Consider the following 25,173-nt stretch of genomic DNA (forward strand, 5'->3'; position numbering starts at 1 on the left):
TCGCCCCGTCCTGTAGCCCGTTTTTCTGTACGAGAAGCCGCTAAGTAGAACTTGTTTCTGATCTATTCGCAGCTCACGAAGTACTTGAGGTACTCTAATATCTCGTCTGTGGAGGATTTTCAAATCCTGAGCGTGACGTGAGTAGGTACATTAAACAATAAAAAGGCGAATTACCGCTTAACGACGCCGAACGTTGTCTGTGTTGTAGTAGATTAAAAAAAAAAAAAAACACTGATTTAGTAACATAAGACAGGGCCGATGTTGGGACAGTCGTTGATTCAGTTCATTATGTAGACCCACGTCCGAGATCACGTTCCATTTCTTCGGGAACTCGGAGGATGGAGACAGGATCCGGGAATCCCTGAACAAGCTGGTGCAACGTCGGCGGCTTAGCGAGATCTCCCTCGAGTCGACCCATTTCACTTTCCAGCAAAAACCAGCTCTTAGACTGCAGGTATTCGTTCGGTTATCCAAAAACATGATGTATCCTTGTTCCTCGCGAATCCTTACCGCTGGACCATTGTCTTCCTACAGAGCCTCCGTCTGAACCAGGCAAACGAGCACGAGGTTCATCTCGGGGACCAAATCTCGCTGGCTTGCGTGGCTCAGGGGAGCTACAGCGTTAATTTCACTTGGTACAAGGACAACATGCTGGTGAACACGAGCAAAGCGACCAGGTAATGGGAGGCGTAGTCTCGTCATTCGATTTTTATGCAAAAGAAAATATGTTCCTACGACATTCTCCCGGAAGGTGATCGGTAGACTGCGGATCTTTATGCATTTATGAAGAAATTGGTTGGGCGAAATATAAAACAGTAAAAGATTTTAAAAATTCAAAAATGTTGCTTTTAAAATGTAACAAATTCGTTAAGGGATGAAATCAATTTTTATGTTATTCCCATGCAAAACATTTTTATTTTGCTTAAAGATCCGCAGTCTAGTGATCAGTCTGGGGACTGATCCTTTCAACCAACGAGGACGTAAATAGCTCAAGATAAGGACCCGGGGAGTAAACCCTCTTTCCCAAGCGTATGACCCAGCTAACTAGTTGCATTACCGTTTATGACTCGTCCATTAGGGATATCCAGTGCAGGCACCTTCCGAACGACGGCTCGGATGTCCACACGTCTCTGTTGATCATCGAGAAAGCGACAATGCTCGACGCGGGTCAATACACCTGCCAGGTGGTCGACTGGGGCGTGCAACAGTGTAAAAGCATCTACGTTGACGTAAGGGACGAGCCCAACGTCAAAGTGATGCCCATGAGCGCTACCATAGACAAGGTAACTCGACACCAATTCCCCTAAATTGATTCGCTAACTACCCCCGCTATTTCAGGGTGGTGACACGCAGCTGACGTGCATGACGCCCAACATGCCCAATATAGGAATAGGATTTGGTTGGACGAAAAACCGAGCATTGCTGAAGCTGGAGCTTGGCAGCGAAGTCTGGGAGGATCTCCATCCAGCCGGCAGTATACTGAAGATCACAAACGCACAGGTACGCCTGTGTGGCTGATCCGATTCTCTCTTGCTTGATCGTTGTCCTCTTCTAGAAATCGGCCATATACACCTGCAATGTGGCAGACAAGTCTATGTCCGTCAGGGTTGAGATAGTGAACAGGACGCTCATACCAATTTGTCGGAGAGGCAAATCTCAGGACCTGACTTGGCCTGATACAGCCCCTGGGTCGGAGGCACTGCTGGAGTGTCCTCACCACTTCGTGGGCGACAAGGTGTCCAGACTATGCTCCATGAAGGACGCTACCACACCCGAATGGCAGACTCCGGACTTTTCCCATTGTTTGTACGAACCGTTCACCACTCAGTATGACAAGGTATCGGTTCGGTAACTATCGTTAACGCTGAACCTACCAAGCACAAAAGTCGATTCAGTCAATAGTGAAATAGAACCGGTCGTTTGACCGTGGTGGGTTCAGTGTTACACTTTGTTAATCCGTTCGTGAAGCTAACCACCCATTTTTCGATTTTAGTTCAAGAGCCTCACGCTGGGTTACCAAAACGTCACGGGGTCGCAGACAATCTTTTCCTTTTGGGAAATTTTACGATCACGTGGACTACCGCTGTTTTCTGGCGAGGGGGATCGCATATTGGGCATACTGGCGGAGATCGAGCGTTATCAGAATAATATTGACCCATTAGACCTACACGCCTCGACAGAGGCTCTGATACGCATTATCAGTCGAATACTTCACGATGAAAGTTCGATCTTGAGTCAACAGGTAAGGTGATCCCAATAAGGGCGGAGTCACACGTGCGTTGAATCGACGGACGCTACGATGGACGTAAATTTTCACAGAATGCTTTCACGATTTTTAGAAAGTCCTGCTGCTCTTCCAAATCACGCAACGAAGCTTAATGCACTGGTCCAACATGGCCAGTGAACCTTACAAGCACCTGTCCCTGTCTTCCTTGGTGGTAGACGTTCAAGAGCTGCAGCAACATAATGGCGACAGTATCACGCATTCGCTCCAGATCCCAATCGACGACTCCATGTAATTATCGTTTGCAGGAGATTCTAAATTTTCTCTTGATTCGACTACTTGTTTCTAGGTACCCAAATTGGTACGACGATAAGGTGACCATAAGATTGTGGAAGAAACGACAGAGGAACCTCAAGTCCAACAACAGTCTAAATGGAATCGTGGTGGTCTACAAAAACGCGTCTCACTTCCTTCCAGCTACTTACGTTAAAGAACTCGAGTGAGTGAATCGAGTAACCCAAAGACTATATCTGCGTGGTTGCAAGGAAAACCGCCGCTATACTTTATCGTATAGGATATAGAAAACAAATTCGAAAGGCTCGAAAAAATATGTAATGCAATTTAACCGATGTCCGACGTCAAAGCATTATTGATGAAAACTTGAAACGGTAATGTCTCGAAAGTGAAAATATGTAACATGCGGCGTTCTTCCTGACAACCACAGATATGAGGTCTGCTCATTTCATTAACTCGAACGTTCGATTTTCATAGCGATGGTACCGATCTCGAGTTCCGCATCAATTCTCGCGTCGTAATGGTTGCGGTACCAGGCTTCAGTCTAGACAAGCATAATAAAATATGGGTAGACCTGCAGATGAGACACATTCAGAACCAGTCCAGTTTCTGGAACGTGTCTTGCGGTCTCTTGGACAACGCGGGCAGCTGGGATCTGAACAGTTGTATAGTGAACACTGTGTCGGGGGACGCTACCACTCATTGCTTATGCCCTAACACCGGGACCTACGCGATTTTTCTGACAGCGCGTGCAGTGAGGGTAATGCTAGCGAAGAAAGAGCAGACCACGTTCATTGTCATATTCGGATGTGGCAGCTGCTTGGCCCAGTGTTTTCTGTCTTCCCTGATTCTTGGCACTTTCTGGTGGAAACATAGAGATTGGCTGAACTTCCTAAAACTCCAATGCTGTGCAGCTCTAGTCGGGGCAATGGCCATCTTCATATATGCTGTGCACAACAATTTGCCTGAGGTACTTACAGCAGAATCCGTACTTCTTTTAATTTTTATTTTACCTCATGTACAACAGGGAGTTCCAACTTGTTCTCCTCCTGGAACCGCAAGGTCCCCACCATTAGCCAAACCTCTTTCCACTACTACGTACAGCCGTAAAGTTAAGGGAACAGGGACGAAGTTCTACGGCAGCGATGAAGTCTAAGAGTGGGGGAAGAACCTCAGCGGAGAAGGTGCCGTGTATGACTCGCGAGCTACAAGTTGGAACTCCCTGATGTACAAAATGAATAGAAAAAATCTACTTGCAGTAGGATACTTTAGCATCCGACAGACCAATCTTATGCGAACGCGCCATTTAATTTCAGAGCTCCTATGCCATTGTGGCGATATCTCTAGAAGCTTTCCTCCTCGTTGGCATGTCTGCTCCCATATCGGAAGCGTTGATTATTTATGCAGGATTGACGCAAGTCCGACCCAGCCAGCATTTCCAGCCCACCGTCATCGCAGTAATTACCGGTAGAATCAAACGTGTTGAACAAGAACAAAGCTCTAGATTAAACTCGCTGCAACACGATTATTTAATGTGACGCAGGTGTCCCTATCTTAGCTGTGCTAGCCACGGAGCTCACACACAAGAGCACGAGATGGAGACATGAATCCTGGTGGCTGATCTTTGGCAGCGGAGTTTACAACATATTTGTAACCTGCGCCACCGTGATGTTTCTCATATTCGCGTTACTATATTTAGGTATTTTACACAAAGCGCACGCTCTGGTCGGGGAGAACGTTATGAAGAAAGAAGCAATAGAAGCAAGGTACAGACGTTTGCCAATCGTGTTTACCAATTGTTCATAGTTTCCGGAGAATTAAGATGCCTTTTGTTCAGGCTACGAATGCTTCACCGCGCAGCCATTGTGATTTGCGGTGTAATCTCGATAGAAGCGTCCTCCATCTTCTACATAAACTCCACCTCGATCATCTTTCACTATGTATTCGCATCTCTGTCCTCTGTTCTGGTAAGCACATCTCCCTAACAATACTAGCTGAAACTATTATCTCTGAGTAATCTCTGTGTTTGAAGGGGTTCGTTATAATAATGGTCTACATCGTGAGCGGCGAGTTGGCAATCGTCGATTCCATCCTGAAGAAACTGGCATGGAAACAGAGCACAGAGGAGGAGATTACATCTGAGCCAATTAAAGGTATCTCATGAAAGTGGGCTACAAACAGGTGGAACAGTACGTTGAACGAAAACTGGGTTCCTGTAGTCGATGTTTGAAGTTTCCGAGTACTGGTCGTATTCCTTTCGGAGTCTTTTGTACGGGGATCTTCGAATCCAAGATCATTTTAACGTGACAACTAGACTTGCGGACAAGGCCGTGCGGTAGATATTCTGAGTATGATGCATGTCTTCGAAACGCCGCCCCTTAACCCTTATGTAGCCAACCAGAATGTGTAGATTATATTTAAAACCTTTTGTATTTAACATATTTGCACACATTCTTATTTTAAGTCTATAAATTAATATATTAGCGAATAAAGAATGGACATTCAGAGAAATGTTGTAATATTTTTAGAGGAACATTAACAAATGTTACCCGGTTGGCTACGCAAGGGTTAAATGTTTTTTTCTTAAAAATAACCTTCAATTGTGATTTAAAAAGAAAAACTGCAGAAAATGTGCGAATACGAAAAAGTTTATTTTAAATTTATTCTTCTCTTACGTCATCTTGCATAAAGATCTTTCATTATCGAACCATTCAAATTGTATTTTGATTTCGCTGCTTATGCGGTCGCCTCTCTGTATCATAGTCCGGCACGGCCCTGCTTGCGGACACGACCGATGCTCAGAAACCAGAAAGAATATCAACTGGGAACCTAGGCCGCACACCGTAAATATCTTATTAGAGCTGAAATTTGTTCAACTTTTGGCCAGTGTGCTCGAAGAGCGGCGCAGAGGTGGAGAACGACACCGCGCCACCTCCGTCGTCGTTGGGCGTAGGCGAGCCCTACATAGAAGCTCGAGGAATCGCAGCTGGTAGCATAGATATGCGCGAGTTCGTGAGCGAGTCCTCGTCCTCGTACTCGAAGCCTTCCGTCCCTGTCGCCAACCGATTTTTGCCGGAGATACGCATCGACCATTCCGACGACATAAATCTAGAGAACTATAGCACCAGCCCGCGAAAGTATCAGGAAACGATCGCGTTCGACGCTGTCTTTTCGCCAAGGGCGTCCCGTTGCGTTAGCGAGCCCTTCAACGGCAGTGAATGCTGCACCTTTCGAGATTATGGAAAGTATCGGGAGCCGCAGAGCCAGCAGATCTTCATGCCTCACAATAATCCGGCGCCGGAAGCCTCTGCGAAAGTTTTGTGCAGCGCCGACGTCGAGTCCCGTCTGACCGGCATGCCGGACGTCACGTTAGCCGTTACAAACGACGTCGAGTTGCTGTCCACCAGCGAACTGAAGACTAGAGAACACGTTAACGTTATCCCCGATATAGCGAACACCACGGAACGCAAGCAACCCGACGGCGAAGAAAAAGCGCCGGAGATCGTGGTCACAAACTGCGAAGCTACGACGAGCGGTATGCTGGACCGAATCTCTCACGATCTTGATTACCTGTTGAACCGCACGCACTCCACAGACGGCACTTAAATCGCGTCTGATATACCGATCGTGTTCACCGGTCTAGTAATGGGGTCAATTTGTCCGTAATCTTAACTCCTTAAGGGGTTCGACTACTGTACCAGCCGAAAAACCAAGCGATTTTCATATGCGGACTGCAGGAAAATGTTAAATATTCTACTCGGAGGTTCCGCTATTCGTTTTAGCATGTTATACATTTAATACGTCGACTGCCATGGTGCGTATTGAATTGCCATAAAATTAGTGGCACCGGGTATTAATTTATTCGTCCTGATATTCCTGAAAAACTCTAATCGTTTATAGGAGTGAAGTAGACAAGACTTGTTTAAATTGGACAAAATTCACGCGGCAGTCAACGTGTTAAAATAATTGTAAAACTTTCCTTGTCATATTTATTTTATAGCTACAACGACTAGAACTTCCTCAACGTTCTTAATTTATATCTCTTCCATGTCTAGAATTTTTCTCTTATAGCTAAATATTTATAATGGCAAATTAGAATTTTATTTTAGATTAGCTTGATATTATATAGAGTAAAAGCGGTTAAGCGTGAATTCTCGAATATGTGGTGATATCTCACAGTAGTCTAACCCCTTAAGTAACGTGTGCTCAATGTTTTTCAATGATTATGTAATAAAAATATAGTAGAAACTTCTTCTCGGATCGATTGAATTTGGCGCCCGACGCTTCGTATTCGAATTTACTGCCAACTTCCGTCAAACGGCCGGAACTACTTTGCGCCACGTGAGCGCGCGAAGTTTGAAATTTATTTTCGAAAGAAAGTTTGAATAACTCAAGTTCTACTATATTTATTCGAATGGCGATTAGGCCTAATAATAAGGCGATTCATTGAGAAGCATTGATCTATGTAATCATCATAAAATACTCGAACACGTTTTAATTGATTTTACAAGTTAGCCGTTTTTATGATGCAACACTTTACCAACTCCTGTGTAGTAACAGAATCGTACAGGGAAATTCGACAGAACGCATCTAAACAAATAAAAGAACTGCAGTACTTTTTAAAAAATGTTATTATTATCATCGTCATTTATAATGTCGTTTAACGTTATGTTTGATCACGTAACAAAGACCTAGCGTTGTAAGAGTATTACATTACGCTTGCAATGTGTTAAGCTAAACAACTCGGAAGATGTACAATCTTAATTTTTTTTTGACAAACACGTACACATACTCTCTCTTTCTCTCTCAAGATTATCTCTCTTGCTTTCTCTCTCTCTCTCTCTCTCTCATTAAATGTTCTAAAAAACATCAATTACTAAGAAGACTCTTTGTTAAGGACGTTTTTCCATTGTGCTCCATCCATAAAAATGTTTTACATCGAAGACAGCCCATGTTTGTCCTTCCACTATTAAGGTCACATAAATAAATTTTGTATAGAATACATTATTTTTTCGGACTCATGTTTTCCGTTTCCACAGATGTCCAGGTACAAAGTACATATATAGGAGAGCAGAAGCCGAAATTGATATCAGGAAGACAGGAGCGACAGTTTCAATGAAACGAAAAACAAATTTCAGGCAGTGGAATTCCGAGTTATAGTATTTATTTATCACTGTCATCGTACAGCCCTTTTCATAATATCCACGATTTAGTCGTCGCACTTTTTTCTCTCGTTTTTATAATTTGAATTATAAAGCTATACACATTCAATTTAGTTTCGATAAGTCTACTTACATACTTAAGATCGAAGTTTATGTTGTTGGTAATAGTTCTTTTTTTTTCTTCTTTACCACTAGTATGGTTAGTCGTTCGCTTAGTGAAATGCGTCACTGAAATTTCTTTTACCGAGGTACGAAATTGGAGCAGTATTCTCTTGGCCAAGCACGTGTTATAAATGCAAAAAGACATAATAAGGTCGGTGTTAGTTTGTTAGCACTCGAATATACCTATATGACTAGTTCTCTGTGTCAACAGATTTTTTTCTTAAAAATATAAATTATTTACAAGGATTTCAGCTAATTTTATCGAGATTTAATAACCTTGGTTTAATCACATCAATAATACCGAAGTATAGGAGGGCCGTGGCTGCAACTGAGTACTATTGTTCTTCCTCTTTATCGTTTTTTTTCTTTGAAAAAGAAACAATAAACAAAGAGAAACGACACCTGGTCTTTTTCTTTTATTTCATTCATTGTAAACAGGAAATATAAATTTGGTAATCTGATTGATTCAGGGGCAGGGGTGAGGGTGGATGAATTACAACATGTATTGAGTATTTAAGCGAAAATAAATGTGGAATTCATGTAGTCTTGTTCGTCGTTTTCGCGTTGCTGTACGATCAAGCTAATTCCATAGCTAATAATTAAATCATTATTTTGTTTTCTTCCGCCGTCTCTCGATCCGTCAAATTGTATATACAAAATAAATTTCTATGATACATTTCGTCACGTTGCGATACAAGGTAATTTCCTTCGTTTCACTTTTTGTTTGCTTTTATTTAAATTATTACTTTAAATAATTTACCCAAGCTCTCGAAGAATTGAAAGGTTTTTTCTAGTAAAAATGCCCTTTATATCAGCCTAATGATGGGTGACAACAGACACGTGAAACAGGAATAGACTGATTCGTATAACTAGACGCAGTTTCTTATACTTGTTACACTCATAATCTCAACATTCTCCTCAACTGAAATCGTACGACACGGTCTTTATTTATTTCTTTTATTTTCTTCTTCATTTTTTTTTGTTTATAATCTCGCTTCCTAAAATTATTTTATAGCTTATAAAAAAAAAACGGTTGACGAGCCGACAAATGAAAAAAATTCAACGTGGAACAACTTCGCGAAGAAAAAAATCTCGCGTTCCCAAGAAAAAATCAATACTAGATTATACTGCGCGTCGAGCCTAGTGGTTTAGCCACGGCACCTTTTCTTTTTATTCTTTTTTCCTCTTTTTTTTTTGTTGTTTCTTTTAATCGTTTTTAATTCCATTCTTTCCTCCTGTTTACTTAAATATAAAAATACATAGCCAGTCTATACATAGAGCGTGCAAAGTGGCACAGTGAACTGAGTTACCAGATATCCTGGATGGTTAACTACCGCTCTCAGTATTCGTCGGTGGTTCAGCTTCGTCGTGACTTTTGCTCGTGTTACTCGACACGGGGAGACCTGAGGTTTTTGGCAGCGGGTTAGTTACACTATCACTATTGGATGTTGACGCGTTATACATCGAGTTATCAAAGTGTTGCAAGCATGGAAATTCTGGACCAGGCAGCAGTAAAGTAGTTTGGGTGGGAAGATTAGTTAATGATACCATTCCTGGTGTCATCATTTGCTTGTTAAAGCAACTCCTTAATGCCTCTTCGATTAAATTCGCTATCTTATCACGATCGTTCTACAAAAAATCATCGTACTTCCTTTAAAACGTTGCTCGTGTGAACGCATCATTCTCTATGCCCGGGGAGCAGAAATTTAGGCGTCTCGCGCGATCCCTAGCTTTCGATTTTTCGCTTCGAAAGAAAGTCAAAGGAATATAAGCCTGATTCGATCCATTAACTTTCTAAAATTCTTTATATCGTCACTGACCGAATATTGCTAACAGAAAGAAACATGTGTATTCGAAGAGACGCCTAATCTCTTGCTTCCGCGCCATACCAGTAAGATCATTCAAGGGACTGTGATAATTACCTCGTTAATGAACCCAAAATGTACAAGTTCCTGCGCGAGAAGCAGCGACGTGTCTACTTGGCTCACAGGACACGTTAATTGCCTATTCATTTTGTCGTCCATTCGTAACAATATTGTCATCTATAAAATATATATACCAGGCGTAAAGAACAGGAAACGATTTGTCAGCGGTGGTTTCTTACACAGTAGTAACATCTCGCTTGGCCACTCACAAGTAATTCACAACTCTCTTCTCTAGGCTTAACGTTACACATCATATTAACTACTCTTCGAGACTCAACGTCCACCGGCTCTGGCGTAACCGACTTCACCGATTCGGTCACCTCGGGCGATATCGCCCTGGGCCGAACTGGCGGTGGTAGTTTCGCCATAAATGCTGTCAACGGGTATATTCCATATCTGTCGACACAAAGAATTATTGGTACCGTTAATGTACCGACGACCGTGCTGGAAAACTCACCCCTGCGACTACCGTCTACCATTATCGGGTTATACTCACTTTACATCTTCGACAAACTTCTCTAACTTTTCTGTAACAGGGATATCACTTAACCGAATCTGCTGAGGCGGTCGACCTTGGTATTTGATTTCGGCTACCACCGTGTCCGGTCCGTATAGCCTTTGCAATACCTCGTCGGTTATCGTCTCTGAAATGTTGGCTGAAACAACGACGGAAACGCGTTATCAGTTTCTTCCTCAACCAGTTACATCATTACAATCGACTTATCGTATAGCGTCACTTATAAACATTCATTTGTTATATCTAATGCACCTTCTGTCGTGAAACGACACACGATAACGAAAATTGTAGTATTATCCGAGTAGAATACATTAGTTATTTGCATATGCAAACGGTACTTCAACTTTTTATTCGTTCTCTCTCGGATTATGGAACGACCCGTGGGCTAATTCTATGCGTCCTACAATGAATACGTGTGTCAAACACTTACTAGCTGAATTGACCAGTGCATGGGCCGCGAGTAATTTCAACGAATGTACTTCGAACAGGACAGGATGAAAAAGGAGTTCCCTGGCGCTTGGTCTACTAAGCGGATCTACATGAAGACACTTCCGGATGAAGTCTTTCTGTTGGACATCGTCTAAAGATTCTATCGTCTTTCTAACGTTCTCCTCGGTTACGATTGTTCCGCTATCACCGTTCCCTTGGATTTCTAATGCAGCCATTTCCAAGGCGCACATACCGAACGAATAAATATCAATGGCAGGTGTTACAGAATCTGTAAAAAAAAGAAAACGCAAACGGTTTCAATGCGAGTTCATTTTAAGACGTGCGGTTGTAGTGAGTCCCTTCTTACTTCCATATTCAGGTGCTACAAAATGCATGTTCTTCATGTTTGCTCTACATGTTTTCACGTGATGGTGGATCGCGTCCGGAGCCACTGTAATTAGAACAAGAAGAACGATATTAGATTCAGTGATCGTGAGTTCCACTGTGCACACACGAAGGTGATATATATTTATACGATAGATCTCGACAAGCAACGTGTTAGAAAAATCGTTTGTACGAGGCAGCAGGAATTCTGCGAGTCGTCCTGAATAAAAAAATATAAGAAAAACGGTTGTAGACACAGTGCTCCGTTCGAATTACCTGCCACCTCTGCCGTAACAAGTAAATTAATAAACCGCTAGAAAAATTGTGTTGTAACTGAAAGTTTATCCTAAGAGTAACTTGAGCCCTCGTACAGTTAATATTCTTTTTTTTCTTGGACACATTCATATACCACGAAAGTGCCTCTTTAAAGACGACAATCGGATACGATGCAGTATGCAAAATTCTGGTTTATGGAAATATAAATTAAAACATATACACATGTATATAGTTGATTATATTAAAGAGACACTTTCATCGAGTAGCGATGAAACTTTTAGCAACGGGAACGGGATTCAAGGATCTCGTTTTATTGGTGACCAAGGGTACAAAAAAATATTAGAATACAATGGAGATGCGTGCGCAGAATGATTCAGGAGGACCAAAGTACAGAAAACGGTTTGCCCTTAATCGCAGATGCTAAATTCATTGACTCGAGGGATAAATAGTGCAATGTATACAGCACTAACAGTATTAAACGAAATAAATGTATTAATATATATTGTAGGAACACATACCCCCCCCCCCAGTCTACCAGTAATTAAGATGTATATAATATATATACATAAATGGGAATGTTTACCTCTGTACGCCTAAATTACTTAGCTGGCAATAGTCGTTGGTTATCTGCCAAATGTATTTCCATCAAATTCACCATCTTTTTCAGAATTTACACCAATCGAGAAAGGTCGCTGTCGCTCGATCGATTCCTCCGGATTGGGGCGAAAAAGTACGATTTTTGTACTTCCTCTCTCTTCGAAGATCTTTGCTGTGTTTTTGTTTCATTATCTAGATTTAGCCTATCTGCTACAATTAAAAATGAGGACTCAAGTTACTCCTAATATGTAGAAGCAGTTTATACACAATCTTTCTAACAGATTGACATTACTAATGGACATGTACAACAAAAAAAACTTCTATGTATGCATATGTATGTAGAACGAATATAGTAAAACACAGTTACAGTGATCGTAAGATATGGTATCTAGAAAAGTGATCGACTCAATATTAAAATGAAGTGCTAAATTCACATATATAGAGTATTCCAGTAGAGCTATCGGGGATATCCGTAGAAATAGTAATCCTTTGCCTCACACGTCATTGATCTCGTTACAAGAATCAATTAATGTTATCTCATTCGAGAATGATTATGTTAGCACCAAACGAGATTTTCTTTGAACGACAGAAATGAATCACGCTCTCTCTTTCTCTCTCCCTCTCTCTCTCTCTCTCTTCCACACATTAATATGATCTTTCTAGGATTTGTATCAAAGTATTGTTCATACGTCACTTTAGTTCGATTACATTATCTGTCAGGCAGAGATTGATTCGGTAATTGTAGAAAAATTGATTTATTACTGTCAATTGGCTTATTGTACGAGACAATCACAGTAATAGCAATATACGTACTTTGCATGTACCCCATGTAAGAACAAAATAAATACCAGTTAGGTTTGCAGTTGTTTACTTTTTTTTTTAACTTCACCGATCGGTTGTTAACAATCCTATACTGTGAAATATTTTATTTTTATTTTTTGCATTATTATTCTTCCATGAAAATTATGAGAAACAAAACAATTAGCCTCTCATTGTCCTGTGAATAAAAAAAGGGAAGCTCCTTGCAAACTCCTATTCCAATGTACACTAAATTATTTCATTTTAGGATAAGTGCTCTCTCTTCAATACCTACGAGCAACTATGTATTCATACTTGTTAGCAGAGTGTTTCATTACATAAAGTACAGATATATGTTCAAGACTCTGTACTCTCAGTATATACATATATAGTTTCCTTCTCGAAATGAAAACCTCTTTAGATTTTGCCACGAAAGTACTTACCCGAGCCAATTTTTACAAGTCCATTATGTTGAATAAATATAGTGTCGCAAGTGAGATTTCCATGAATAATCGGAGGTGAACAGGAATGTAAATAACTGGAACATTTTCAACCAGATTAGTATACAGAATATATAAATATACTTATGAGTGAAAAGTAAAAAAAATCAGAAGTTACCTCAGTGCAGATAATATTTGGGTACACCAACGTTTCCATGCTTGAAGGGGTAATTTTTTTACATTACGTTTTGTTCGTTTTAGGAACTGTTTCAATGATCCAGAGGACATATACTCAGTTATAAATATAACCTGTGAAACAATAAAGAGTACGATAAGTAGCAATAAGCGATTATTAAGCATTCCAAGAACATTGAAAGAGAATTATATTCGACCACTCACTCGAGGCTTATCATTGTGAGTATCTGTCCAATACCTATGAAATTTAACAATATTCGGATGTTCTAATTGTGTCAGGTTCTCAAATACAAGTTGTATTTTCTCCTCTTGTGCTTTGAAGTTTTTCCTTTCGGAAAATTGCACCTCATTCCAAACAACCTCGACTCCCTCCTCCGTGTCCATAGCCAAGTAGGCACAGTCGATTCCTGGTACATCACGTTGCTCCACCTAAGTAATAAACATTATTCATAAGAATACATTACTTTATGCAAGCCAACACACACACATATATACATTGATTCTAAAATACTCAACACATTGTTTACACAATGCAAATCAACAGTATAAAACGCAGAAAGTTAGTTTTATTTATAGCTATAGTTTACAAGTGTAATATATACATCGATTTATTTACAAGACCAGGCTATTAATACATTGTAAGGATCTTATATATGGAGTAACAGAATATGTTACTGCAATCATTCAGTTTAAAGTGAACTCGAAGCACAACTCAAACAATTTCATGCCTATTTGCCATTACATTAATGTGACCTTGTGAGGAATTTAAGGAGGGGAAGCTGCTTGCTTAGAGAAGGGATTGTCATTGTAGGTATTCACATTATACTAGACCAAAGCGATAAATATAGTGTTCCTTCCTAAATTAAATAAATGGATCCTCAAACATTTTCCAAAAACACAGACTGGAATGCAATACAAAACAGAAGAGATAGCCTATTTTCGTTTAAATAGACATACCTCCATTTCAGTGACTTCGTTTTCACTGCCTCTGGCTGCTCCAAAGGTAGAGCCTTCGGCTAACGTGGACTTGGAACCTACGTATACCTAACATAAAATAATAGTTATTGAACAACAAATAGACAAACATGTTGTTTACTTTTGTTTAGTACCACTATTCAACCGAAACAGGCGTTATTGGCGTTACACGCTGAAATAAACAGATGTTTAGTGTACAGAAAGAAAATCGTCCTTAAGTGCTATAAAACAAAACTTCAATCCTTTTTTCCAACAATTTTCTGTTTTTCAAAGCTGTAAGAAATAACAAAGAAAAAACGTGTTAGAACAAAAACAAGTCTTGTGTTAATGTAAGTATGGTCCAACTATGCCAATTTATTTTTAGGATGAAATATGAAAGAGATTGCCGTCTGTAAAAGCTTAGTGCCAAGAAGTTGTCGGAGATCGATTCGCAGATACCATTTGATCGAAGGTATATTCTATGCTTCACAAAAAAAAATATGTAAAAAATATCCACAAACAATTACAGTTTAAACAAATCTTGGTACATATATTTCATAAAGAAACAATATCTTTCCAGACAATCATAAGAATTTGTTTAGTCTTCGCACCATGGAAGATGCAACAGTCCCACGGCAGCAATCAAAACAAAGTATCCGACGAGAGTTATAGGCTTCTCGCGGAGAACATTTATCCCCACCTCTGTGGTACGAACCTGACGACAGTGGTTACGATACATACAGAGAAACATACACGTCCAACGTGTTAGGAGCTGTACAAACCGTGGTAAGCCCGTATCCATGTACGAGTGGACAAACATGTGATATGAACAGAGACGGATCGACAAGATGTATGACGATGATAAGAGAGGTACCAAGAAAAGTGAAGAAGAAGAAGAATATGAAGAGAAAGAAGAAGAAATTGTGTACCTCTTCCCGGCGTTTGAGCCACCGCCCGCAGGGGCTCTCCTCCAGGATCTCACTCTCATCCTCGGAATCTTCACCACTTTCCCGCGGTGACTTGTGCTCTGGGTCCGTGCTGGAGCGACTCCCGGGCATCACACACGCGATTAATTGAAGGAGCAGCACCGAACAGAGCACAACGCGGCCAAACTCATCGGTGGCTATTATCCGACGGAGTAGCTCCTCAATGTTGCATCTGTGCACCGCCGCTGAGGATTTACACACGCGCGTGGACACGTGAACGTGGAACGGAGAACTAGCAGCGAACGTCAAGTTTCGAATGTGTGATCTGGCACCAGCAGCAGTACCAGTAGCCGCAGTAGCAGTAGCAGTAGCAGCAGCACTCACAGTGACACATGCAGCGACAACCCGAGTCGCAGGAAACCCGAGCTGCGATATTTCTGATCTTACGCGGTCACGCGCACGAATCCACAGTTTCTGGACTCCCTCAGGGCTTGGCCGGTGTACCGGACATCGCGCAAGCCGCTCGCTGATCACACTGTCAAAATAAAAACCTCTGCTATGAGCGAAATAGGTTCGATGTGACATACACTCTGGTATTCATTTTCGCTCTGTCTTCGGTCACGTTCGCCCAGTATGGCGATCACCGTGTACCGCACCCCTTTTCGAGTCGATCCAACTGCTATCTGCCGACTAGAATCGGTACTACCTTCTCAAGGTCGTCGAAGCTCGTATTCCGCAGCACCAATCACGTATTACATCTCGTTCTGGGTACCACTACCTATAGTGTAGCTGTAGTTCGTGACCAATCACAGTGCTTCTCAACCATGTTGAGGATCCTATATAGTTCTGCGGGGTTGAACCGAAAGAAGGAAGGGGAGTCGACCTCTAAAACCTCCTTCAGCCATCTTGGGAGGCTAACGTGGTGCTGGTGCTGCCGATTTTTTATATCTGTAAATTATAGACTGACTTTTTTCTATGCATTAAATTGTTTTATGCATTTGTTTTTAAACACATTTGTTTATAACAGAGAGGACATTTTTCAGTATGGACAAAGACAGAGCATAGCCAGGTTTAGCATGGAACAGAACCTATTTTTTATCATAAATGCATAAAATCCGCTGTCCTGTTATTGTAAATGCTTCAATTGACATTTAAATTTAAGTGGTAACTATTTTTTTTTCGGTTCGTAATTTGAGAAACGATGATCTCCTTTTTCCTGTCCACTCTAACTTCGCGTTACGTCACCGAAATTGCGCGCCGCTACGGAGGGAATAGTGTTCACCGGAAATCATCAATGGAGACGGTGCCCCCACTACGCATTTTTCCTTGTATTATCGTCAGTATCCCTCAACTTGCATTTAATAACTTCGACTTGAACAAGTTAACCAAACTTTTTCACAAGTTGAGCAATACTGTAGTCAATCAGCATAAGTTACAAATCAATGATACATGGGATTTGTACTTACCACGAGATGAATTTATCGAAGTAATTGAAAATGGAATATGCCAATACTTTGTATCTTAGAACAGGTTGGGTAAACGTTTCCTTTCTTTTTTTAAATTTTCATCGAAATTTTCGAAGGTGATCGTCGACCACTTGTCTCGTACATTTCAACAATTGTGTGGTTATTGTTGATTGTTGATTGAATTTATCGCGATGATGTCTATAAAAACGCTGCCTCTGTTAGAAGGCGCGAAATTCATTGTGCTTGACGAAGGTGCGGAAAGATTAGTAATTCTTTTTATTTTATTATTCCTTTTAACAACAAAGAATGAAACGTTTATTATTTTGCACATATTTTAGGGGCGGACGCTATGTATGCGAGAAAATTAATTGCAGGATGGATACAGATGTGGAAAGATAAAGACTCTAGTTTGATGCTCGACTTACTGTTGTTCTCCGATCCAAAGTCCACGTATGAATGCGAACCTAAACTTTTTGGGCCGGAGAATGTAAATATTCGTGATTATTACACGGCTGATGTAGATCAGCTTGACACCAGTACCGTTAATGATAAAGATTTTCAAAATCTGGAAGACATTTTAAAAACCACAGATACAAAATCCACTGTCATCATAGACTGTCTAACGTCTTTGATGTTGTTCGTCGGCTTGTCCAAAGCATTGTGGTTCTTAGAAAAATTAAGTAAGCAAGTACCGCAATTAATCTGCATCTACAGACGAGACTTCCTGCAGAGTAAGATTCCTTGCGTCAACTCACTAGGTACTACGTACGTGAGAATAGAAAGATGCCATGATGTGTACAGAAACAATAATTTTAATTATGTAGTGGAGATTATGCACCGGAGACTGGTATCGGGTGGTACAGTTGTAAGGCACAACGAATTAGTTACCCAATGTAGTATCTCTTATGAGATTCAATCGAAAAAAATTGAAACAAACAAAAGATTAGACACGACATATAAAAAAGAAAAACAGAAGGTCGAATCTTCGTTCAAGATAGAAATAAGCGAACACGAAATGAAACAGAGAGAAGAAACAGCGTTACCGTATACAATCAATTCAAATCAGACAAACACATCTAAAATTCTTTATCAACCAGAGGACATAGATGATATCGATGAGGAAGATCCAGATGATGATTTGTGCATCTAATTTGCACATCCTGGGACATTAATTTACACTCCTCAGATGTATTTATATTTATGCCATTGATACCTTAAGCAAAGATATTTATTTTAGATATTTATTATGCATTTTATACAATTTTGTTGAAAGCCACATAGCTGTATATTATTTTGTTACTGCGCAACAACAGCTGTCCAATAAAAAGTTCCCTTAAAGAATATTTGGAAAATACAAGTTTTATTAATGCACTGCTCTTTAAAATTATACTAGTTCAAAATCATTTTCATCTGTAGTTCACGGATCGGTGAAACTCTAGAAGAGCTTTGTAAAAAAATACACATGCTTTGAAGACCTAGTCTCCAAAAAGGAGGTTCGGTATCGTGTAAAGTCTTAACATTTAAAAATAGAATGTTAAATATTAATTTCATCTTTGGCATTTGTCGTAACATAGATATATCACTTTCATCTGCAAGATCTAATTTTATAATAAAATATATGTGACTGATATAATCGTTACTCGAGACGAAAATACAGTCTCGAATAAAAAGTTCGTTAGTACCTTGCAAGACATCTCAACATATATATATATATATATATATATATATATATGTATGTAGTATAATACATATATATAACATGCGACATACAAATCCATCCATAGATATGTAAAAATTTTCATAATAAATTAATTCGGTAGATAACAAAAGGAAAATAACACTTTATCTAATTATAAATATCTTATTTTACAACATCTTAAATAAATAAATAGATCGATTGAGAAAGGGACTAGAAAAATGAGTTTAACGTCCATGAAACCTATTTGCATTTAGGCATTGAAAGTGTAAAGTATATTCTCATCGCTAAAGTGAGAGGTACCGTCAATGTGTTGTAGTACTCTACTCTCTAATAAGCTGCGACCGTATCGAACTGCTTCATCTCTGTTTTGTGCAACGCCGGCATCGAGCAACCAATTAACTAAATCAGTTCCGGTGAAAACACCTTTGTGTATCCTTAACAAGCGTCTGCGACAGATGGCAATGCGAGCTCGACATTCGGCTAAGTGGCAACGATTGAATTGTTCCCGAATAGCCTTTACCTCTGTGCTTAATTCATCTTCGGGAGGTAGCTGCAATTCTTTGCCTAAAAGCATTTTAACACGTGTTACATACTTGAGACGTGACGGGAACATGAATACGACATTGAGGAGTTTTTCCTGTGACTTAGCAAACAATTTACGTATTGTATAAATAACATTCAAATTTAATTTAATAATTAGTAGCAATTACCCAGAGTACTGCAGAGCATGGATAAACAGATGAAAAAGAGCTTTAATGTATTTTAAAGCATATAACGTTAATAAATGAGGGAATCGTAATTAAAAAACGACCTGAGTAACTCAAAAAAGGTAACAACTACTATGTAGAATCTCGTTCATTTTTTTTAATGGTATGAATAGAATGAGTGATAATCCCACCGGTACGCCATTCCCAGCATATTTTTCGGAGCCAGCAGCCCAATTTTCCTAGGCCAGGATCCAAACCGAAGATAGCGAATGCGATTAATGATTGGCCAAAGTTCAAAGCGACGTCCAAGAATGTCAGTTCCGCGTAAACTCCGGTCAATTGTTCCATAATTAGGGTCCCAATCGATATAGATAAACCCTGCCGCAGCGTTGTGTAATATTGATTACATTGCAACTACGCGATAACGTTCCGTTGACAATTGCGCATATTGCCAACGGAAAATTCTGCTGCATACTTACAATGAACATAGAGCAGAGGAGCAAAATGAGAAATACTAGGTGTCGAAGTATTTGTGGATCGTCCGCTGCGTCACGTTCGCTCTGCAAATACAGATCGCAGTCATCGGAATCGTTATTGTTACTTCGGCATACCCCGTTCGGACAACCCTCCGAGTATTCGCAGCCGATACTGAAATTATACGGTAACTCTATAAAGTGACATCGCGTAACTTCCATGCGACACTGTCCAACGCAAAAATATTTATTGGACAGTGTAATTTACAGTCTAATCGTAGCAACTGTACAAACATCGGTGTGTTGGAAGTGGGCGAAACTAGATCCTCGACGTCCACTACGTGTCTTTCGGCGCCATCGTCCGCAGAATTTTCTATGTTATTATCTGTTAAATTTCTGTAGGACGCTGAGACGCGTTGACGCTGGTATCTCTGTTGTAGAATCAAACATCCCAAGGTCACTGTAAAAAAAAAAAGATATAATTAAAGAGAGGTGTTTGACCTTGCTTATCTTTTCGTCCAGTGTCAACATACCTATAAAACAAAATATCAATACGAAAGTAGACGTCGCGGCTTGAGCTCTGCCGAGTTGAAAGTTAGGGTTCCTGTAATCGACCACTATTTGCTTCGGACTTAATGTACTGCACAATGTAATCGCTATTAAAAGCGGAACCCTGTAAACATATATAACTTGTAGTTACGTTGTTATGATATTTATAACAAGAAATTATTGTTTATCATCGTACCCCCATCCAACAGGGAAAAACCACTTGTGCATATTCTTGACAAAGTTCAAAGAACGAGCACTTAAGTATAATAGAGTTGCTGCTATCGCCATTGTCCAGATGCGACACGCGTAAACGCCCGTGGTTATTAAAATGAACTGGACATACCTATAGTAAAATTAAATGTATAGTACTAAAAGTTCATAGTATTAAATGTATAGAATTAGTGAAATGAGAAAATAAGTATTAGACTACCATAGGGGTGACCCATTGCTATGCGCATCGATTTTGGTCCAAATAATCACACCTATAGCTGTGGCTAGCTGAAAACATGAACAACATCCATATAGAAACGTTTATTGCACACTGTCTGTGTATTTTCGATTGAAATGCATTGGTACAGACCTGTGCAACTACAATGCACAATGTGCATCGATGAGTGACACATTTGTACTTCTTCCTTTGCAATCCTACGAAGCAAATTATCAACCATACGCATACTATTATCGAAGCAATGCTTACGTCGAAGGAGAATACATTTAACTGATGTACATAATTTACTGGTGTAGTTCCAGCAGAAACTGCGTCAATTAATTTTGCTGACACAAACATAAGTGGAGCAGATAAGAATGTGCAAGCGACCATTGAAGATGCTATCAAGTCGGTTTCAAGGTTGTACCGAAGAGTGAAAATGAACAGAGCCGGAGCTGTTGGAATGGTTCCGTACAAAAACCCGTATGTGCTTAGATCTTGTGTGTCTGTAGCATTTTGTCCAGCATCCAACAGAATAATAGACTCTCTTATGACCAATGGAAGCACCAACAGTTTCACTGATATTAATATGCCTGGTATAACCAGGGCTGTGCCCTTCAACTTGTGCACTTTTCCAACCATCATCAAACCAAGCAAAAACAATGCACTGGCGGAGAATGCATTGCCAAATACATCGAGAACAGCAGCGAGTACACATGGTATTGCATGACTGAAAATGAGATTTCCTACTATACCAAGTACAGTCATAAAAAGTATAGGGTTTAGCACAATCCCCTTCATTATAGAGAAGATCATATTTTTGTAGCTTCTGTGGTCTTCATTCTGGCGCTTGCCAATTTCCAACAACACAAAACCAATCGGGTTTAAAATAGCCAGCGATATAGGTGCCATTAAATAAAGGTACGCAGCATATTCAGGATGTACTTTCCCGTATAATGCAGCAACTAGAAAAACACATTATTAGTGATATTAGTAATATAATAGCAGTAAACGCACACACATTATCTCCTACTTTACTTACTCATGGGATATCCTATAGCGAAATCATTACTCTGAGTAGTAAATATCGCAAACAATGCAGCACAACCTGGATTGGAGGGTCTTTTAATGACTAGAGATACACCGAGAACGATAAAGAATATACAACTTTTTGCTAGCAGAACAGCAACTAAAAATGTCCAATTTACTAAGCTGAAGTCAAGCTTTGCTAATGACGTGAAAATTAAGGCTGGCAGAGCGAATGTTCCTACAAAAGTATTCAAGCCGTTTCCTTCAGTTTTTGTAATGATATCGAATCTTCCAGCAATATATCTATGAAAATAAAACATTACAGTGGTCGTGATAATGGAATTTGAATAACAAAATGACTGGCATCCAAAATTTACCCGCATAATATGATAGCGAAGCATTGTATCAATGCCAGGTACAAGTTGTCCATGGGTTCGTTTTCCATTTGAGAAAGTTGTATTTCCTCCATAGTAGACATGATTAATCATTTAACAGTGTAATATTTAATCGTTACTGTTCTTTCTACAATATAGTATGCAATTGTCATCTAATTAGTATGATTGTAGAATTGTACCATAACAGACATTTACAGGAAACAATATTATAGAATATCAACTTCATGTCAACTTCATTCTTATTCCCGCAAAGCTTTCATTGATACGACCTGAAAATATGGAAAAATATACGATGAACGACGCTCTTGTTAAGGTTACTTTGATCACACAAAAATGAAATATGTACATACGCAGAAACAATAGCGAGGATGCATTAGTAGTTGAATGAATTAAATTTTCGTATAATCAACAGATTGATATTACCATTTATTGCAATGCATTATGATATCGAGTCATCCGATGTGACAGCTGACATATGTTCGGGCGAGAAACAGGCTATTTAAAATATAGTATTAGAAAATAAACCATATGATGTTGGAATTCTTATTATCAATCGTTGGGGGTATGAAAGAAAATGAATCAAAACATGACAGTAATTACTGTGCGACTTATACGAGAACTTTCACTTATCGTGAATCACGCGGACATGTCAAGCATGTTGATTATGCTTTCGTGCATGATAAGAAATTAACTAAGTACACTAGGTGTCTGCTCGTAATCTTGTCGACAAGACAGTGACAGTTATTGACAGTGGTCGAACGTAGGAAAAATTACTTATACAACACTATATTCACAAAATATTCACAATATACTGTACTGTAGACGTTATGCATACAGGCAAATTTCAATCTTATCGAAGCGCACGCGACATCGATAATTCTCCGCTGACTCATCGGATTGGTCCTCCATATCACGTGTCCTCAACGACACTTGTCACGCGAAAATATTTAAACATCATATTCACAGCAAAATGAACACTTTACCAGTTATCTAATAGTTCTTAGAAGATCAAAGATTAACAGTCGAAAATTTCTTAACCACTTGCTTTATAATGTTAAGTCAATATCGTAATGAACATTTCGGATAGAATCTATTAAATATTTTATTAAAATAAAATTTTCTTTCTGTTGTTCGGTTGATATTCGGTCTTTTTCTTTTAGGAAATTATAAATGACAAAGAAATTCTAATCATAGTGCAAAAAAATAATCGTAAGGCATGGAGCTAGCAATTTAATTCATTCGTAAACGAACAATTTGAGTTTATGTTGTCTGTGTTCATTGTCTTGAAATAGTCTCTTGAAACTATTTAAAAGAAAACTATTGAGCTTCTTGTAGATATACAAGTTAATTACAATTGATAGGCAATGATTTCTTTAAGTGCAATGTTGTTCAGTTCTCATGCACAGTAAAAACGTGTTGATAACGTTTGAAAAACAGACGTTTCGATAAATGCAAATGCATATATATTCTTCAAACAAGTGTTCATTATCGAGTTCACATGTTTACGTGAATCTGCAAGCTAATAATCAATCAATTTGCAAGCATGGAAATTGAACTGACATTCGTTTCCGTCGCTAAAAATAAAATAAAAAACTTGATTTGCGTAAATCATTCAATCGGTATACGAATCTGGAACAGATGGAAAATTGGAAAGTTGTTGTGTGAGAGGAATGTGGATTCGATTGGGGTTATTAGATACATTTAACATTGGTTATTAGCCTATAAGCCTAAGCGAATTGGATCATGCAGCAATCGGAACCGCAGATAGGACGACCGGAATAGCTCTTTCCAGCTCTGAACAATACGCGACGCATATATCGTGTTGCATATCTAACCAATCAAATGGTCGATATTAGATTCTATTGTTTATTCTACATTGCACATAGAGATGTACGCGTGTGTAACGCGTGCGCAACGCATAACTAATGAATAGACTGCGGATGTTTATGCAATTTGCAATTTTTGGAGACGATTTTTAAGAAGGGGGAACCAAATAAAATATCATTTTCAGTGTAGATCTGTAGATCTGAAATATACAAAAATTTCACTAAATTCTGTTGATGGCTATATATTCTGGCATTTTTGAAAATTTTCTGAAGCCATGAATACATATAAAGATCCGCAGTCTACTCTTGAGACAACTGCAACGTTATATACACGAGAGAACAAAAAATGTTATTTATCGAAGAAAAATTTGCTTAGCTGTCTGTGCTGATAAGCCGGAATAAGCGCATCGATGTTGAAACTTATCGGGAAACTAAAGTGTTCCGTTCGACTTTGCACTCGCACGAAACGCAAAACAAGTCGCTTTTTCCTTGATGATTTCAAAATCGAACCATTCTAAATATTCTGTACTACTACTGCCATTTAAAAAAGTTTATTAATAAAACATCACATTGTTCAATTTTTGCGTGGGTCACGAACCACTCAACATCGATCTCTTTCATTGCTAAGCAGTTGACCTTTCAAAGAATAACAACATTTTTTTCAATGTAGACAAATATATATATAATATTATCGAAAACGTCTCTTTAAATAAACCCCTTTTTGTAAAACAACGTTATCATTCAATATAATGTTCCGAGACAGACGAAAGATCGCTGGAAAGCATCACAGTTCATTCAGCTGGATTTTGTGTACACATCTAGACGCACACGCATACAGACGTTTACGCATGCTTATACACACACCGAACGAGTGACAGGTAGAATATGTATGTTTTTACGTCACTGACCTCCATGAATCATGAATTCCTGCAGCTTGCGCAATAATTGCAATCTAAAGAAAGAGAGAGAGAAACGTATCCGACGAATTCTTTCGAATCGATCCGCGCTTAATCTATCGATCGAGAGGTTAGCAGAAACTCGTCGGCTCTTGAGTCCTAAGAACAAAGCATCTATATAAGAAGCCCTTGTTACACACTTCTCCGTCCATGGATTCGTTCATTGGACGTATGATTCATCCGTAACGGAAAACTGCTCGCACACATTGCCTCGAGTGGAAAGTCCATTCGATACGTAGCAGCGTTGCAACGCTAACCGAGTAGTGTTTACAAAGCAAACGAAAAAATATAATACTCGCGTGTTAGAACATAAAAAGAAAAAATTCTATTCGTGTATACAGTTGCGCAATATGTTGAAACTAT

The 25,173-nt window shown here is 39.4% G+C and overlaps 4 protein-coding genes across 12 annotated transcripts in view; 2 read left to right on the forward strand and 2 right to left on the reverse strand.

The window, feature by feature from the left end:
- The window catches only part of LOC143214329 (uncharacterized), a 33,744-nt gene extending 26,224 nt beyond the window's left edge, over window positions 1-7,520 (forward strand). For 4 of the 5 annotated variants that reach the window (XM_076435229.1, XM_076435230.1, XM_076435228.1 and 1 more), the window contains 15 exons: window positions 73-137; window positions 295-454; window positions 535-677; window positions 1,079-1,283; window positions 1,339-1,500; window positions 1,556-1,837; window positions 1,994-2,242; window positions 2,340-2,515; window positions 2,574-2,723; window positions 2,996-3,488; window positions 3,835-3,985; window positions 4,062-4,284; window positions 4,356-4,485; window positions 4,551-4,671; window positions 5,406-7,520. In XM_076435229.1, coding sequence (XP_076291344.1) covers window positions 73-137; window positions 295-454; window positions 535-677; window positions 1,079-1,283; window positions 1,339-1,500; window positions 1,556-1,837; window positions 1,994-2,242; window positions 2,340-2,515; window positions 2,574-2,723; window positions 2,996-3,488; window positions 3,835-3,985; window positions 4,062-4,284; window positions 4,356-4,485; window positions 4,551-4,671; window positions 5,406-6,124 — 3,429 coding nt within the window. In that variant the 3' untranslated portion in view covers window positions 6,125-7,520. Of the gene's footprint in view, window positions 1-72; window positions 138-294; window positions 455-534; window positions 678-1,078; window positions 1,284-1,338; window positions 1,501-1,555; window positions 1,838-1,993; window positions 2,243-2,339; window positions 2,516-2,573; window positions 2,724-2,995; window positions 3,489-3,834; window positions 3,986-4,061; window positions 4,285-4,355; window positions 4,486-4,550; window positions 4,708-5,405 lie in introns of all 5 variants that reach the window. The other variant, XM_076435232.1, reaches the window with a different exon arrangement.
- Window positions 7,521-7,650: 130 nt separating this feature from the next.
- Madm (MLF1-adaptor molecule) lies at window positions 7,651-15,961 on the reverse strand. 2 transcript variants are annotated; one of them, XM_076435244.1, is made up of 11 exons: window positions 15,287-15,958; window positions 14,361-14,447; window positions 13,608-13,832; window positions 13,387-13,517; window positions 13,212-13,306; window positions 11,081-11,164; window positions 10,715-11,002; window positions 10,264-10,423; window positions 9,977-10,163; window positions 9,765-9,884; window positions 7,651-9,471 (listed from the first exon to the last, which is right to left on the reverse strand). In XM_076435244.1, the coding sequence occupies exons 1-11, from the start codon at window positions 15,866-15,868 to the stop codon at window positions 9,169-9,171; spliced, it is 2,262 nt and encodes a 753-aa protein (XP_076291359.1). In that variant the 5' UTR covers window positions 15,869-15,958; the 3' UTR covers window positions 7,651-9,168. The 2 variants fall into 2 exon arrangements, with proteins under 2 accessions (XP_076291359.1, XP_076291360.1); XM_076435245.1 differs by lacking the exon at window positions 14,361-14,447 and having other exon boundaries at window positions 15,287-15,961.
- On the forward strand, window positions 15,853-18,092 carry Elp5 (Elongator complex protein 5). The gene is made up of 3 exons (XM_076435255.1): window positions 15,853-16,769; window positions 16,866-17,001; window positions 17,088-18,092. Exons 2-3 carry the CDS (start codon window positions 16,941-16,943, stop codon window positions 17,897-17,899), a joined length of 873 nt encoding a protein of 290 aa, XP_076291370.1. The 5' UTR covers window positions 15,853-16,769; window positions 16,866-16,940; the 3' UTR covers window positions 17,900-18,092.
- Window positions 18,093-18,570: 478 nt separating this feature from the next.
- Anchor (integral membrane protein GPR155 homolog anchor) lies at window positions 18,571-24,910 on the reverse strand. Of its 4 annotated transcripts, none has more exons than XM_076435243.1 (11): window positions 24,763-24,910; window positions 22,011-22,297; window positions 21,647-21,936; window positions 20,758-21,569; window positions 20,608-20,675; window positions 20,374-20,520; window positions 20,162-20,301; window positions 19,923-20,088; window positions 19,635-19,803; window positions 19,347-19,533; window positions 18,571-19,012 (listed from the first exon to the last, which is right to left on the reverse strand). In XM_076435243.1, exons 2-11 carry the CDS (start codon window positions 22,109-22,111, stop codon window positions 18,699-18,701), a joined length of 2,394 nt encoding a protein of 797 aa, XP_076291358.1. In that variant the 5' UTR covers window positions 22,112-22,297; window positions 24,763-24,910; the 3' UTR covers window positions 18,571-18,698. The 4 variants fall into 4 exon arrangements, with proteins under 4 accessions (XP_076291358.1, XP_076291357.1, XP_076291356.1 ...); XM_076435242.1 differs by lacking the exon at window positions 24,763-24,910 and adding an exon at window positions 22,728-24,256; XM_076435241.1 differs by lacking the exon at window positions 24,763-24,910 and adding an exon at window positions 22,452-24,256.
- Window positions 24,911-25,173: the final 263 nt, after the last annotated feature.

This window comes from Lasioglossum baleicum, chromosome 12 (genome assembly GCF_051020765.1).
Source record: "Lasioglossum baleicum chromosome 12, iyLasBale1, whole genome shotgun sequence".
NCBI classification, from domain to species: domain Eukaryota; kingdom Metazoa; phylum Arthropoda; class Insecta; order Hymenoptera; family Halictidae; genus Lasioglossum; species Lasioglossum baleicum.

Excerpts from the sequence above, each read along its gene's own strand:
- Anchor (XM_076435243.1), bottom strand. The coding sequence starts at position 22,111 with ATGTCTACTATGGAGGAAATACAACTTTCTCAAATGGAAAACGAACCC. Across the intron at positions 21,937-22,010 it reads TTCGCTATCATATTATGCGG|ATATATTGCTGGAAGATTCG; the intron begins GTAAATTTTGGA and ends TTATTTTCATAG. Across the intron at positions 20,089-20,161 it reads ATTGATATTTTGTTTTATAG|TGACCTTGGGATGTTTGATT; the intron begins GTATGTTGACAC and ends TTTTTTTTACAG.
- Madm (XM_076435244.1), bottom strand. The coding sequence starts at position 15,868 with ATGTCACATCGAACCTATTTCGCTCATAGCAGAGGTTTTTATTTTGAC. Across the intron at positions 10,164-10,263 it reads AAGTTTGTCGAAGATGTAAA|ATATGGAATATACCCGTTGA; the intron begins GTGAGTATAACC and ends TTGTGTCGACAG. Across the intron at positions 9,885-9,976 it reads AAGAGAGTTGTGAATTACTT|ATGACAATATTGTTACGAAT; the intron begins GTGAGTGGCCAA and ends TATATTTTATAG.
- Elp5 (XM_076435255.1), top strand. The coding sequence starts at position 16,941 with ATGATGTCTATAAAAACGCTGCCTCTGTTAGAAGGCGCGAAATTCATT. Across the intron at positions 17,002-17,087 it reads ATTCATTGTGCTTGACGAAG|GGGCGGACGCTATGTATGCG; the intron begins GTGCGGAAAGAT and ends CACATATTTTAG.